Here is a 16,878-nt window from a genome sequence, read left to right on the forward strand (position 1 = left end):
AGCACCCCCAAAACAGGGCACAGGCTGGGGGAATGAGTAAACAGAAATAAAGCAACCTGACTATCGACAATTACTTTGGTCCCATGGAGGACCAAAATACTCAATCTGAAGATGAGAAAGTCCAAGCTTCTGCTTCTAAATTCTCCAAGAAATATAGAAGTTGGGTTCAGGCTATGACAGTGCTCAAAAAAGATTTTGAAAATCAAATAAGAGAGATTGAAGAAAAATTGGGAAAAGAAATGAGAGAGATATAGGAAAAACATGAAAATGAAGTCAGTGGCTTAGTCAAGGAGATCCCAAAAAATGCTAAAGAAAATAACATGTCAAAAACCAGCTTAGGTCAAATGGATAAAACTGTTCAAAAAGTTATTGAGGAGAAGAATGCTTTACAAAGCAGAATTGACCCAGATGGAAAAAGAGATAAGAAAACTTTCTGAAGGAAAACAAATCCTTCAGATGTAGAATGGAGCTAGAGGAAGCTGATGACTTTGTGAGAAATCAAGACAATAGTTCAATGCCTAAAGAATGAAAAACTAGAAGAAAATGTGAAATATCTCATTGAAAAAACAACTGATCTGCAAAATAGATTCAGGAAAGACAATTTAAAAATTATTGGGATAACTGAAAGTCATGATCAGGAAGAGCCTTGACCTCATTTGTAAACAATTCCTTTGGGAAAATTGGCCTGATATCCTAGAAGCAGAGGGTAAAATCCCAAATGACAGAATCCACTGATTTCCCCAAGAAAGAGATCCCAAAATAAAACAAAAACAAGCCCCAGGAATATTATAGCCAAGTTCTAGAACTCCCAAGTCAAAGAGAAAATATTACAGGCAGCACGAAGGACACAATTCAAATATCATAGAGTTATAGTCAGGATTGTCCAGGACTTAGCAACATCTACATTAAGTGCTCATATGGCAATATAATATTCTGGAAGGCAAAAGATCTTGGAATGCAACCGAGAATCAACTACCCAGAAAAACTGAACATCCTCTTAAGGGGAAAAAATGGACTTTCACTGAAACAGGGGAATTTCAAATGTTCTTGTTGAAACAACCAGAGCTGAACAGAAAGTTTGACCTTCAAGTACAGGACTCAGGTGAAGCATAGAGAGTGAAGAAGAAGGGTAAATTATGAAGGACTTAATAATGAACTGTGTGTATTCCTTCATGGAAAGATGATACTGATAATACTCATATGAGCCTTCTCATTTAATAGAGCAGGTAGAAGGAGCATAGGTAGACAAGGCATAGGAGTGCTGAATTTGAAGATATAATATATTGTAAAAATAGAGTCAATGGATGAAAGAGAAACGTACCAGGAGTAAGAGAAAGGAAAGGTAGAATAGGCTAAGATATTTCATACAAAAGATATTTCATTTAGCTTTTGAAATGGTATGGAAAGGGGGAAGTAGAGGGGGAATGGGGGAACCTTCATTCTCATCAGAAATGGCTCAGAGAGGAAACAGCATACACTCTCAATAGGGTATAGAAATCTAGAGGAAAAAGGAGAAAAGGGGGACAGGGGGATGTGGATGATAGAGGAGAGGGTGGATCATAGGAGAACATAGATAAAACACATTTTCTTTTTTTACTTTTTTTCAAGGTGCTGGGACTGGGTGGTCTGTCTGGGACCATGGGGCTGGGTGATTGCTGGGTCTCTGGGTGGGATGTGGGATTGGGACCTCCTGGCTCCAGGGCTGGTGCTCTGTCCGCTGGTGCTACTTGGTTGCCCCACAGAACATTTTTGAAGAGGGACAGAATGAAAGAAGAGAGAAAATATAATAGATGGTAATGAGGAGGAATGGATGGAGGGTGTTACAATCAGCAACAACTGTGGAAAAATAAGGAAGTAACTTCTATGATGGACTTATGATAAAGAATGTGATCCACCCAAGACAGAACTGATGGTATCAGAACACAGACTGAAACACATTTTTTTTCTTTTTCTTTTACTTCATTTCTCATGAGGTTTTATATTTTTGTGGAGGGCAATTATGTTTACTCTTAAACAAGACTATTTTAGTAATGTGTAAATAAAAAAAATAAATAAAAAAGTGAGATATAGCACCCCCTCACTCAAATCCAATTCATGTTCTAGTCATGGCATCACCACCTTCATGTTATGGTCTTCTTTGAGAAAGAAGGGCAAACAACAAAAATTTAATTAAATTACAGTTTTTTTTCTTTAATAACTTACCTAAACATAAATCTGTACTTCAGTTTAAAACTAAAAAAAAACTTTTGGCTACCTTATTTTCATAGATTTTGCTGCTTTATAAGGTTGTTCTCCTATGGGAGGAAAATGTGTAGTTAAGTATCAGTATCATAGACAATTAATAATGGGTTAAAGCTTAAAGATCATCTAGTGCAATTAAGTAATAATTATTTTAAAATTTCAAAAAACTATAATTTTTATTAAAAGCCAAATGCTAAATGTACTAATTCTTAATATTTAATAAAAATCATAAATTCATGTATTTAATGTAACTACTAAGGAATTTAAGGAATTGTGCTGTTGTTATGGGAAAAACGTCTTTTTAAGTTTGTGAAGTGATTACTGTTGAAATAAAAATATCAAAATATATTATTTAGGTAAAAACCAAGGTTTTGCAATGCTTAATGCTCAGAGAATAGAAAAATAACTCTGATCCAAGATTAGGATTCTTACAAGTCTTCTTATAGGCAAAATTATGTCAGACAAACAGAGAATCAATTCTTTTGCATATTATAATCTCATACAACTTCTTTGGTCATAAAAGTTAAAAAAGATGAATTTGTAATCTCAGGTTTTTTTCAATGTCATAAAAGTTATATAATCTTAGTTAAACAGAATCCTAATCTCATATCTCCCCTATATCTGGTTTGATTTTACTGGTAAATTAAGTCAGGTAACAAATAAATTACATTTAGAAGGATCTACAATGGACTGATTTAAAAGATAGGTTTATATTGAAGGGAGAGTTAGTGTTAGAAGAATTTTTCTCCAATATAGTCAGTCAAATTACTTGGGGAAATTTTGACTCCCTTTTTGATTTCTTATCTAAGGAATGTTTGAGGTCTTAAAAAAATTTCACATTGCAAGGGATATAGCTCAATAACTTTCTTAACTGGGAGAAATGACCCTGCCCGTCATCCAGCAGATAAAAATTAATAAAAGGAAATCAGATGGAAAATTATTATTCCAGGTAATACAAGGGTAGATATCATATAGTTCTTGTCCTCAAGAAACTCATAATTTCATTAGGACAAAGACAAGTATTCAAAAAGTCTGGTAAGACAGGTCAACAGAAATGCAAAAAATATGTCCAGATAAAGCATTGGGAGGATTCTAAAGAAATTTATCCCTTGAGAGTGAGGGGTGGAGGGTGAAAGAGGAGGAGTGACCAAATATATTCTTTCTCTCTTAATGCATTTTGTGAGGCATTTGCAAAGCACATAAAAGGTCAGCTCAAGGGAAACTTCTGCTTCGATGAAACATTTTAAGCCCATAAGAAGAAAATTGTGCATAGAAAAATGTTATTTATAGTTTTCCCCTCACAGCTCATCAATGTCAACTGGAATGTACTACAGAAAATAGAGTACACTTATAGCTTGACTTGAGTAACCTTATGCTAATTTTAACATTTCACCAACATTAGCCTGCCTTCAGTAGCCTTTCAATTAAAACCCCTTTCCTCTTTAAAATGATTTTGAGATAAGTGGCATGTAAGAGTGGAAGGGAACAGAGAAAGTGAGTTGATGAAAGCATCATAGTTGAATTAACTGGGTTTCTTATAACCCGCCTGATACCAAAAGTCTTATTAAAAGGTGATCTCTGAAGAACCTCAATGAGATGCCTTATCCCTGGCAAGTTCCACTTCTGGAACTCCTCAAGGGGAAGATACTATAGAATGTCTCCAACAAGAAAGTTAAAAGCCTAGGTTAAAAGTAGGTCAGTATGAGTATAGTTCAGAGAAGTACTACAAGTAGAAAAAAAAACCAAACAGAACAAAACTCCAGGATTCTGCCATTTAAGACTATCTAAGTACAATTTCACCCTTAGCTATATATTTTCAATTGCATTTCTTCATTGAGAAGGTTATTAAAAAATATTTTATTGTTTGCTGTAGGGTACACAGTAAAATGAGAAATGTGGACTTTCAGAAAGAACTGATTTTCACTTTATTTTGTATTTCATCTGGTTGGTTTGTTTGGTCTGTTATTAGTCAAGTGGCTTTTTGGATCAAGATGCTGTTTAAGTGTTTATATTTTGCAGACTTCACTTTGCCAGGTGACCTGTTTTTAATGTATGACTCAATATTATTGTGTTTCAATCTCTTCTTAGAATTGAAACATGAAATCCATGTTTGGAAGTTGACAGCACAACGAATTAATCCTGCTAGTCGGGAAGAGACAGCAGTAAAATGCCTCCTCATGCAGAAGGTTTTAACTCTGGAGTTTTTGCTCAAGAAGAAGCTCAAAACATTCCAAAGGTAAAGTAGGTCAATCATGGTCATAGGGCTTAGAACTTTTGTAATCTTTTCTTTTACTGATGTTAAGATCAATTGAGTCCCATTGGAATCAAGCCATTTAGGTGGTTATCGGGATTTATATTGAAATGTGATCTTAATCTATATAATGAATGTCAAGATATTTTAAAGAGCAAAAACTAAAGCAAACTCTCTTGATATCACTGTTAAAAGTAAAGAATTCCAACACCCAGCCATAAAACTTGAATAAAAAGGCTAGAGAACATCTAATTTCTATTATATGACTCTTCGCTTCTCCACTAAGTACATATAGCCTGTCTTCCTTAATTATAGACTCTAGTAGGTACCTTAGACTTAAGGCATGTTTTGGCATAGCATAAGCTTCAATCTATAGTTCACAAGACTTTTTAAATATCAGACTAATCAAAGAATAAATTTGTTTCAAGCAAAATACATTTATATACACAGTACAACAAAATAAATGGCAACAATTATTCCTCCATATATACACACACACACACACATATATATATATGTATACATACATAAAGTATATCTTGATTTGCTCTAACAGTTTTTCCTACCACTGTTAAGAGAGAATACACAGTGGTGGTGATGGTGGTGGAACTTATTTGAGAGAGGTCATATCTATTTAAAGGACATACATGATCTAGGAACAAATGTTAGAGAAGATACACTTGTAGAAATCATATATATAGGTGGGTTAACTCATTCCTGGACTCCAGTTTTCCTTCATGTTGCTGTACTCTGCATAAACCCTTCCTCCCCTCCCCAACTTAAATCCAATTCATTTACATGTCATGATATCACCTACCTGATGTCATGGTCTTCTTCAAGAACCAAGGAATAACAACAGTAGCAACCAGCCTCACAGAATTGACTCATTTCTGGATTCTGGGAAGGATCATTAAGCTTTTGGTTACAAAATTGCAAGTTCTGAAAATAACATTGGTGGGCAATTTTTTGAAGCACTGTTCCCTACCCCTACAATTTAGCAATCTGCCAGTTAGTAAATTAGTATTAAATTGCGCAAGGGGCCGGGGGGGGGGGGGGGGGGGGGGGGGGGAAAGAAACTCTCTTCAAGCTCTCTCTTGCTCTCTGCTGCCATCTTTTGTTTTTCTTCTGAGTTGCAGTTGCAATCTGGAGAGGTCTTTATTCTAGATGGTATTTTAATTGCTTTGGTGCATAAGATACCCAACTAGTTGTACCTTGCCAACCAGAGGAGGCCAGCAGCATCCCTAGGCTTAATTTAAACCTGTCATCTGAACTTTTTTATTTCTGCCTCAAGGTTTTTTGCTCCCTGTACTTAGTCTTTGCCCTTTGGGTTATGGTAAGAAAATTCCTTCGAAATATCTTCATGCTCTAAGTAATTCTAAAGGTCCATGCATGCAAATCACTCCAGAATTGTCACATAATAAGAAATAAGACAGAAGGTGTGTGAGTGTGTGTGTGTGTGTGTGTGTGTGTGAGAGAGAGAGAGACACACACACACAGAGATACAGACATAGAGACAGAGTTTTGCATGAGTTTGAATTGAGTTTTTGAATATGTTTTGAAGTACAAAGGATTTAACTTATTCAAAACTTATCGCTAGTCAATTATGTTTGAACCACAGACCTCAACCATCCTAGTCTCCTTACTATCCCTCATCTTACATTTTTAATTAGGTGCCAAGACCTGTAGATTATATTACCATAATATCAGTCAGATCTGCCCCCTTCTCTTTGCTCACACAGCTTACTAATGGATAATTTAAGTTCTCATTACTTCTGACCTGAAATGTTGCAGTAGTCTCCTAATTGGTATTTTTGCTTCCATTTGTTCTCCTTTCAAATCTATCCTGAATACAGCTGTCCAAAGGATTTTCCTCAAGTTCAGTTCTGATCATATTACCTCACTCCATTAAATGATCTATAATGATTCCCTATTGCCTCTAGGATCAAATATAAATTCTTTAGTTTATCACTTAAAAAAACCCTCACAACCTAGTACATTCTATCTTTCCTGCCTTTCCTTTTTTATTTTAGTTTTTTTGCAAGGCAAATGGGGTTAAGTGGCTTGCCCAAGGCCACACAACTAGGTAATTATTAAGTGTCTGAGCCCGTATTTGAACCCAGGTACTCCTGACTCCAGGGCTGGTGCTTTATCCACTGCACCACCTAGCTGCCCCTCTAGTTGTTATTAATATTATTCTTTTATTACTACTACAATACTTGTCAAATGAGAGCTTAAGGCTGGCAACTTCTAGCCAGTATATCACTTTAATAAGCCCTCCATGATCTTCTACAGTCTTTGGAAAGATGATGTTGATGATATTTTTGTCCTTCATTCTTGAAGAAGAGCATGTTATTGGAGAAGTGATGCCATGATATGTATATTGAATTGGATTTGAGTGAGGGAGGTATTATGCAGTCACTTTCTCCTCTACAGTCACCTGAGTCCAGTGGTCAGATATAAATCAGGACAACTGGAGATGTTCCTGAATGTGAGGCAATAAGGGTTAAGTGATTTGCCCAAGGTCACACAGCTAAGTGAGAGATTGAGGTAGAATCTGAACTCAGGTCCTCCTGTCTTCAGCACTGGTACTTTACTTACTTTGCCATTTAGTTGCCCTAGGCAAACCTCTGGGTCATATTCATATCTCCAATCACCTTTTCCAAGTGGTAGCTGACCCTGAGATTCCTTGGAATATGTATGTTCAAAATTTGTAGACTCTTGCTGGTCTCTAGGATGAAAAGGAGTCAGTCACTTAGCATAGTCAGTACCTGTTTAAAGCTGGGAGCTTTCTTTGACTCCAGTGTCTACAGAAGGTTCCCCAATTGCCCTGCTTTCTCTGTATGAACACATGACATTGGTTGGTCAGGAATTAGCTAGTTTTACTGCTCTCACCAAAAGCACGTTTGCATTGCTCAGGGTTGTTGATTTCCTCTTACTAGAGGACTCTTTAGCTTCTCAGTCAGGACCATAGCTAAGGGATGGTCTCTCATTTTCACCCTGAAAATATCCAGTGACATTTGTGTGTATCTTGTGTTGACTCCTGGGAAGTCACCTTGTTTCTTCCAAGATTTTTTTCAGAGATTTATCATGGTAAGGGAAGAGCAAAGAAGTCCATTAAATTCCCAGATACAAGTCTATTTGTTTTCATGTCTTAGCTTTCCTTTCCTTTTCCTCTTTATCCTTGATTTTGCCAATAAATATCTGGCATTCAGTGCATTAATTTTAAATTTCTGATATTAGTATGTCCAAAGATCTGTGATTTCAGGAATGTGAAATCCTTTGACTGCTCCCTTTATTGAGGCATGCTTTAGTAATCAAAGAAAGAGACCAAATGGTGAATGAGGATAACAGATATATAGCTTCTTACTAGGTCTATATTTTTTAGCTTGGTAGGAACTGGCACACTATGTTATAGCTTTCAAGAACCAGGAACAAAATCATATCATTTTGATTATTAGAATGAACTGCACTTCAGTACTTCAATGAGAGTTCTTTGAAAGAAACAAGGTTGTTGTAAAACTGGGGTCAGGATTCACTTGCTTAACTGTATTATAGAAGTCTCTTAAAATTTTAAGCTCAAGTAATTCAATAAAAAGGCAGGTCAAAAGAATGCATATATACTATTCTAAATTCTTCTGGTACTAGCATATTGAATCCAAATTTAGAAGTAGAATTTAATTTTAAACAGTTCTGTTGACTAGAATAACTCCCACTTGTTTTGGTTTTGGAAACAACAGATGGAAGAAGCATCCTAGAGGATATGAGCTCAATCTAGAGCCTTGGACATAGGGAGGAGAAGAAAATTCATCTAGAATAATGCAGATGGATTTTTGTTTGTTCCAGAACAATGAAGAATTATTTTATGTGCAGAAATTATAGAAAGCATTCCTTCCTGGATAGCCTGTAACCAGGGCAACCAACTAGAAATAAAAATGTAATGCTGATTTCGGGCACAAAATATGAAATGTGGAAATTGCAAAAGACTCACTGAAGGAGTCCCTCAGTTTAACTATCTTCTAGGCTTCATGTTTGAGAGATAAAAGCCTGAATCTCACATACTGAAATTTATGATAACTATAAAATACAGTCTTCCAGATAAAATGTTACAAATCTTAAAGTAGATCTTCGATAAGGCACCATTTTTTGATAGGTCAGGAAGATCATTCTAATTTTACTTAGGGTAGATACATGGCTTGAGTTATGGGCAATACAGTACACTTCATTCAGTACAGTCAGATGCTGATAACCTAAATCTTTTAGAACTGGAATACAAAACAGCTCCCAAATATAAAATGGAGGAAATTCTATCTTGAATGTCTGTATTTAGATTCCCTTTAGTTTGGCTATTTGGTTTTGTTTAACACAATCTTTTCTAATAAACATGCAGCTTATATCAAGCTTGCAAACAGGCTAAAAATAAACATACATGTAAAAACATCATAAGGAATGACTGAATTTTCATGAGTGTTTCCCTTAAAATCATACATTTTTGAAACCGGTAGGAATTTAGACATCATTTTATAGATAAGGAAACCAAGATAGGAAAAGGGGAGTCATTTAAAGCAATGAATTTGGATGAATAGGAAATTCACAGACCAACTTAAAATTTTCAAGACAAAGTTCAGAGATGGAAGCAAGGTCAGGAAAGAGAAGAGGAATATAATAGTACTTAATGATTCTATTTAAATAGTATCTGGAGTCCTAAAATTCAGAATAAGCTGGTGCTGGTGAGGAAAGTTAAAGAAAATGTGTGTGTGTGTGTGTGTGTGTGTGTGTGTGTGTGTGTGTGTGTGTGTGTGTTTTGCAAGGCAATGGGGTTAAGTGACTTGCCCAACTTCACATACCTAGGTAATTATTAAGTATCTGAGGTCACATTTGAACTCAGGGCTGGTGCTCTAATCACTGTGAAAGAAAATATTTTGAAAGTTTTTTTCCCAAGTTATATTGAGAAATAGGAAAATGTCAAAAGGAGTAAGGCCTGCTTGGGGGTGGATGAGACAATGATCACTGAAGGTAATTCTTATATTACACCAATTACCTCTGCCAAGAATAATGATCTTTGGATTGAAAAACACATAAAAATGGATAATGAGATGAAGGAATATTAAGAGAAGGTAGTTACCCTAATGAGTTCATCAGATTATATCCTCAAGTCCTGAAAGAATTGGGAGACATAAAAGCTAAACAACTGATAGTGATCTTTTAAAGATTATAGAGTCTGGGAGCGGTCTTATAAGATTGGAGAAAGACTAATATTCTGATTTTCAAAACAGAAGAGAATGGATTATGCCAGCTATAGATCAATGATCTTATCTTCAATTCCTGGAAAAATTTTGAAATATATTAGAATCATTAGTGAACATTTAGCAGAAGAAGCAACATTCAGAATAAGTCAGCATGGTTTCATCAAAAACAGACCAGATTTTCTAATATTATTTCCTTTTTTTTTTTTGATAAGTTACTCAACTGATAAATCAAGAATTGCTCAGGATATGACTCACCTTTTAGCAAACATTTGACTGGTATCTCATGCTTTTCTTGTGGAATAGATGAAGAAATATGGGATCAACAATGATATAATGTCCAGACTTAAAAAGTGGTAACTAATGATTTGAGACCAATTGATTAAAAAGTCATCAGTTTAAGCATCTTTGAGATCACTGAGATTTCAGAAATTTGCTATTTAGTAATTTTTATCAAGATTATGAAAAATCCATAGATTGTATGCTTATCAGAATTACAGAAGATATAAAGCTGAGTGAGATCACTATTATTTTATGTTATATTTAACAGTAATATTTAATTATAATTAATTAATAATTTAATTATAATTTTTAGAATATGTAATAAATATAGTTAAATCCTAATGACTTAAAAAACAGCTTGATGGACTAGAACAGAGGTTTCAAGCATGATGCCAGTGATACTATTCAAACTAGAATAAAATATAATTGGAAAATATTTTAGTAAATAAAGTACAATAAAACAGATATAATTACATTTTAGGATTGCTAGATATGGATTAGTGGTGCTTGTTTCTATTTGAATTTGACACCATCAGGCTGGAACACTGAACCAGGCAGATTGAATAAAATGAAATGTAACAGGCATATGTATAAAACTACGTGGCTGAAAATAAAAACAGTCTCATATGGGACTGTGATTCATTTGAAAAAATTCAGGGGTATTTAGTGGACTTTATGTCAAGTATGAGTCACCTGTTTGATATGTCAGTTAAGAAAGGCATGATCTTGGGTTTCCTAGGGAGAAGCAAAGGGAAATAATAATGCCTGTGTATTCTGTCATGCTTAGGTTATATCTAGAGTATTATGTTTAATTCTAGGTTCTAGTTCTATTATGTTAAGTTCTAGATGTCAATATTTAGAAATGATATTGATAAATTGTAAACAATCTAGAGGAGGAAAACTAGGATAGTAGAGAACTTTAGGCCAAACAAAAATTGATTGAAGGAATTGGGGATATTTAACCTGAAAAAGAAAATATTAAGGTGTGATCTGATACCTATCTCTAAATATTTTAAGGGTGGTTATATGGAACAGACATTATACTTATTCTTAACAGTAAAACACAGAACTGAAAAAGTTAATGATGCTTGCTTGTAGATAGACAAATTTGCAAAAAACACTTGCCTCACGATAGTAATTAGAACTATCCAAAAATAGAATGGGCTGTTTTTGGAAGTGTTATGTTCTGGCTCTTTGGAAGTATTGAAGTCACTGAACAGCCATGCTGCAGGGGAGTTATTTTTCAGCTATGGGTTAAATTTGACCACTGGGATCCATTTCAGTTAATAACAATAGCTAATATTTGTAGGATGCTTAATATGTGAGAGGCACTGTACACAAGTACTTTGCAAATATTATCTGATTTAATCCTCACAAAGACCCTGTGAGAGAGGTGTTATTATTGCCCTCCATTTCACAAATGAGGAAACTAAGGCAAATGGTTGACTTGCCCAACGTCACACATGTAAATTTCTTCCTGACTCCAGGCCCAGAGCCCTATCCATTATGTTACTTACTACTCTGAATATTCTGATTTAGAATAGAAACTCATTCATAAAACATGTGGAATATGACTTATCTAAAGTCTTAGTGACAAATTCAATTCAACTCATCAGATACTGATTAGGCAACTGTGCTCAGAGCATCTTTATGGGCCTTATACTTGCTAATGACAAAAGCAAATGTTTTCTTCACAAGTATCTTCACAATACAAGGTAGGGCCCATATTTCAATATGCTTTGGATATGATAGCATTGGTTAACTCTAAACCTAAAATCAAAAATATCAAACAATCTTTCTTTTAGTTGCTTTTTACTCCTGTACCTGGATATCAGTTTGACACTACCATTAAAGATACTTGAGGCAGGATGCATTAATATAAAAATCCATTATTGCTAATAGCAAAGTTCCTTGAGCATTATGATGAAAGTTTTACTTTAGTGATAATCTAGGCTAAGATTTGAAAATTCCATTATAAAATGAAAGTTAAATAATATTGAGAATAAATGTCTAATAGAAATGCACATCCAATTTTTTATCTGAAAATGACATGAAATTAAATTTCCTTCATTCAGAGGAAGAAAGAATCAAGTTAACTAGTTAGGAGACAAGATTTAAAAAGTGACTAGCAGTTAGTCAACTCTATAAGCAGGAGGGAGTTGTGCTAAAAATGCTATTTATTGAAGTAGATTTCACTGTTATTGTCACCAGGAAGCATAATAAGCGTTAATCTTTCTTTTAGACAAATTTCCCAAGAAGATAAAAACTGGGAGACAAATATTCAGGAGCTACAAAAAAAGGTAAATAATAATGAGATTATATCTTATTTTTAAAGAATTCTTCAAGCTGGATATTCATTTCTTAATATATCCATGGATTATGATAAAATGTCTAGTACTATGTTGATTTTTTTGGTGGGGGTTAGGGTCAAGGATGGGTGATAGCTGATTAAATACTGATAGGAGATATGTAACAAGCATACTGGAGTTCAAGTCAGTAGGCCCAAGTTTTAGATCAAATTGCTTTATAATGAAGGACTTTGGATACATGAATAATTATTTTAAATAATCAGGTGGAAAAGTTAATCAATGTAAACCAATCATAAAAAGGAGGCCTAAAGAGCCTATAAACTTCCATAGACAATGAATAGCTGATATTTTTGCCAGGTAAAGGGACATGGCAGCCAAAGGCAACAGTGATTTAGAATAGAAACTCATTTATAAAACATGTGGAAGAGAATGCCATTAATTATATTTATTATCCAACATAATTTTGGTATATAGATAGGAAGAAAAGAGCATTTGTGAAATAATCTTCCTAATTTGACCTAATAAAGAGAAACCAAATATTTTGGAAAGAAATAATTGCAATACATTTGTGGTTGTATTCATTTTTCATGTAGCATATATTATACCTGATGGTTTAAAAATGCTTGGGGACATGTTGAGTTCTAGTTTAATTCATTGAAGTAGGAAAAATTTCTCTTTGATTGCGCTGATATCTATTATTACTTATTTTTGTCCACCCAATATCCCATTTACATCCTCTCTCAAAATTCTCAAATTGATCTTATTCATAGAATTAAAGATTTAGAGAATAACAGGTCATCTAGTCCACACTAATTTACATATAAGAAAACTGAGGACTATGGAGATTAACTTACCTGAGTGGGTCATATATGTAATAAATGGCTGATTTAGGATTTTAACCAAGTTCTCTGTTTCTTTAATTTAGCATTCTTTGTAGCTAGAATTTTACACCTTTTCTTCTACTCATATTTGTATTCTAAAAAGCATTTTAAGCATCCAAGCAGGAGATGGCAGAGATTTTGTTTGGCTCAGGTGCTTTCTTTAGCCTATGCTATCAAAAATGAAGCCTGCTAACTCATCTATTCATTAATAGGTAGCTTTCTCTTACCCCTTCCCTTACATGTGTATTTCTAGTAGGAACAAGGTAATAGGGGCACAGATAGGGCATCATTCTCTTCTAAAAGCCTTAAAGTTTCCCCCTTTGAACAGCTGTGTGTTCTTCGCTTCTAACGTACATTGGATGGATACAGCTTTTCTGTAAACATTTGTGTTTGTATTGGCAGGAGATTAACAGCAATCTCAAATCTTTGAACAGAGGAATGGAAAAAATTGCTTTTCATTTCTGAGGTGACTTTATTTAATAGAAGAGAAATGGTACTGCTAGCACCAAGGGGATGCCAATGTCATGAATTAAATAGTGTAGGTGTGAAAATTTAGCAGGTGGATATCCCAGAAACATTCTGTTTCTCTGCTTCAGCCAGATTCCCTTAGTTTAGTAGAAGTTCTCTTTCTAATCTCTTTCCAGATTGTCCTTGCCCCAGGAACCTGTGGTTTGAAGATCAACAGATAGCAAATGTTTCTAACAACTGGTAGGCAAATAGCTTACATTGCTTTATTCAGCAATGAGAGCATACCCATCCTCCTCCAGCTGCAAGGGAAATAGGAAGGTTTGCTTTTCTTGGTAACTGGGAAGTCATGGTATTGTATTCTATAAAACAGGAAGAATATTGAACTGAATATCTACTTCCACCCATGTGGTTTTGAAAAATCTTTAAATTCCTCAGTCAGTCTAATGGTACTTTTCTATTTAAGGATATCTTTGATATTGATAAGTACTTCTCTCTTTTACTGTTGTGCTGAGACAAGGACAGATTGTACTTCAAAATCCTTCTGTACAATATAGTGAAAGAGTATCTCTCTCATATCTTTTCAGGCTCTTTAGGAAACCTTCCTATATTTCTAAATCATGATTTGCCTTTTTGACATGTTTATAAAATTATACTTAATTTGTAATTTTTCTTTTAACAAATTTTATCTATTTGTTTCTTTCTAAGATTTTTCTCCTTCCTCCATCCAAGCCTGACTTTTCTTTTCTTTCTTTTTTTTTGAGGAAAATAATTAATGGTACTTGTTCAGATCAGGTAGAACTTATGAATAAATTGCCTGTTTGGGATATGCTTTAAAAGTGACAATATCACTTTTGTCCCAAAGATTCTACTGCTAGATGTATATATGCCAAGGAGATAAAAATTTTCATAGTAGTACTTTTGGTGGCAGTAGAGAATTGGAAACAAAACAAGTTCTCATTTGATAAAGAATTCCTAAATAAATGAATTTTCCTAATGATAGCCCAAAGAAATGATGAAGAATTCTAGAAGCATGATAAGAAGATATACATATTGGGGGCAGCTAGGTGGCACAGTGGATAGAGCACTGGCCCTGGAGTCAGGAGGACATGAGTTCAAATGTGACCTCAAATACTTAATAATTACCTAGTTGTGTGATCTTGGGCAAATCACTTAACCCCATTGCCTTTCAAAAACTAAAAAAAAAGGATAAATATATTGACACAAAATGAAGCAGAAACAGAAAATAATATATAATATATATATGTATATTTATATATACATGTATGCATACACATATATTATATATATATATGTGTATATATATATATATATATATATATATGCATACAATGACTATGTAGCATGGAAGTGTCATTGAATGACTCAAGGAGAGACAGAATTCAGAACAGATATCTCTAGCCTCTTTACCCATTTCTGCAAGGAAGATTTAGTTCTTGACAGAAGGGGAAGCAGGTGTTTAGGTCCAGAAGCTTGGTTACTCAGCTGTCCTCTGAGAAAGGGGACACTGATCTAGAATTATATTTCTCCCTGCTCTTTTAAATATTCTTGGTCTAGGGCATAAATATGATTTCAGTTTCAAGTTATCTTCTGATCACTCTTCATTACTGAGGAAAGGAGGACCCTCAACCTCTAGATTCCAAGCTTAACTCCTTTCCCATCAAACACTCGTTCCCTGATGATCACAAAATAGCAGGTAGCAGAGAAACCCATTTATCCAAGTCCATAGCAGGATTTGGAGAATATCTACCAGTCATTGCAAAATGAAGATGCTCTTCCATCATGAAAGAGGTAACTCAGTTAAACCAAGGGAGTCCTAGATCTCCCCACCAAGGGAAATTCCCTGTAGTGTAGTAGGTGGGAATAGGGACATACATGATGGAGACTATTAGCTTCTCACATGTTGGTCTCTTCCATCTTCTCTCTTGAAGTTGGAAGTCAGAAACGACAGAAGCAACTATGGAGCTTGAAGAAACCCCAGGGCTTTGATGGGATTTTAAGCAGGATCAAAAATTGAACTTAGAGCTCTCCTTTTTGTGCTCTCACCAATTTTGTTCTATCTTTCATCAACCATGAAGCATTAATTTACAATAAAAAATGAAATAATTCTACCCTAAAGGGCTCTGGCCTTGTATTACAGATACAGCAAACACAAAAAGTAACTGAATTCTATGAAATTATGATTAAATCTGACCCTAGAGATTGATGGAGAAAAATTATCTTTTTTCTTTAATGTAGTAATAGGGGAACATAAGTGTGGGGTATTATAAAACATGATCATTAGACACAGCCCCAATGCTGAGTAAGTTTTTTAAGCTGCTGCTTCTTACCCTCCCTCTTTGTACATCTCCACTGCAAACAATGGCTCAATTGATAGGGTGATAAAGAGGGATTATTCTGAGATGAAAGGTCTCAATAAAAGCAATACATGCTTTAAAATATGAACACATTGCTGAATTAAGAAGAATATGCTGGGTAACACACTTTTGTTTTTCCTTTTCACAGCATAGAATAGCAGATAAAATTCTCCTCATCAAATGTTTGACTGTGCTGGGATTTGTCATCTTAATGTTCTTTCTCAATTCGTTTGTACCAGGCATTCACCTAGAACTTGGTGAGTAGTATGGATTTTTTTCTTATTATTATTGATAGATGTTGACTCTGATATTAAAGACAAAGGGGATAACACATTTTATACTATTGCAGTTGTTGAGCTGTGTTTGACTATTTGTGACCCTGTGGATCCTAAGAACACCAATAATGTGCCTGGAGTTTTCTTGGCAAAGAGTTGGAGCAGTTGCTCCATTGTTCTACAGTGGATTAAGAGAACCAGAGGTTAAGTGACCTGCCAGGGCTAGTATTTGAATTTAGGTCTTCCTGATTTGAGGCCCAGGGCTATAACCATTGAGTCATTTTAGCTACCTTAAATTTTACATTACTGTTATAAAAAAAGATTCCTAGGTCTTATACCATTTTCCCCACCAAACTCATGTAAGACCTGGTAGAGACTTTTTTTCCTTTTGTGAAACATTTTCATGGTAGGAAAGAGTTAGAAAGAGGTTTTAGTTGGAATGTTCTGATCTGGGCCACTGGGTAAGAGTGGGGACAATTGTGGTATGACCAAGTCAAGGTTGGTGGTCAATGATTTGATCTTGTAAGGGTAATTTTTCAGAAATGTTGGAAAA

At 34.7% G+C, this 16,878-nt stretch overlaps 1 protein-coding gene across 1 annotated transcript in view; it reads left to right on the top strand.

The window, feature by feature from the left end:
* The window catches only part of OCA2 (OCA2 melanosomal transmembrane protein), a 511,247-nt gene that overhangs the window by 168,788 nt on the left and 325,581 nt on the right, over positions 1–16,878 (top strand). Inside the window, exons 13-15 of the mRNA XM_074231942.1 lie at positions 4,330–4,477; positions 12,260–12,317; positions 16,199–16,307. Coding sequence (XP_074088043.1) covers positions 4,330–4,477; positions 12,260–12,317; positions 16,199–16,307 — 315 coding nt within the window. The remainder of the gene's footprint in view (positions 1–4,329; positions 4,478–12,259; positions 12,318–16,198; positions 16,308–16,878) is intronic.

This window comes from Macrotis lagotis, chromosome 1 (genome assembly GCF_037893015.1).
Source record: "Macrotis lagotis isolate mMagLag1 chromosome 1, bilby.v1.9.chrom.fasta, whole genome shotgun sequence".
Classification (NCBI taxonomy): Eukaryota; Metazoa; Chordata; class Mammalia; order Peramelemorphia; family Peramelidae; genus Macrotis; species Macrotis lagotis.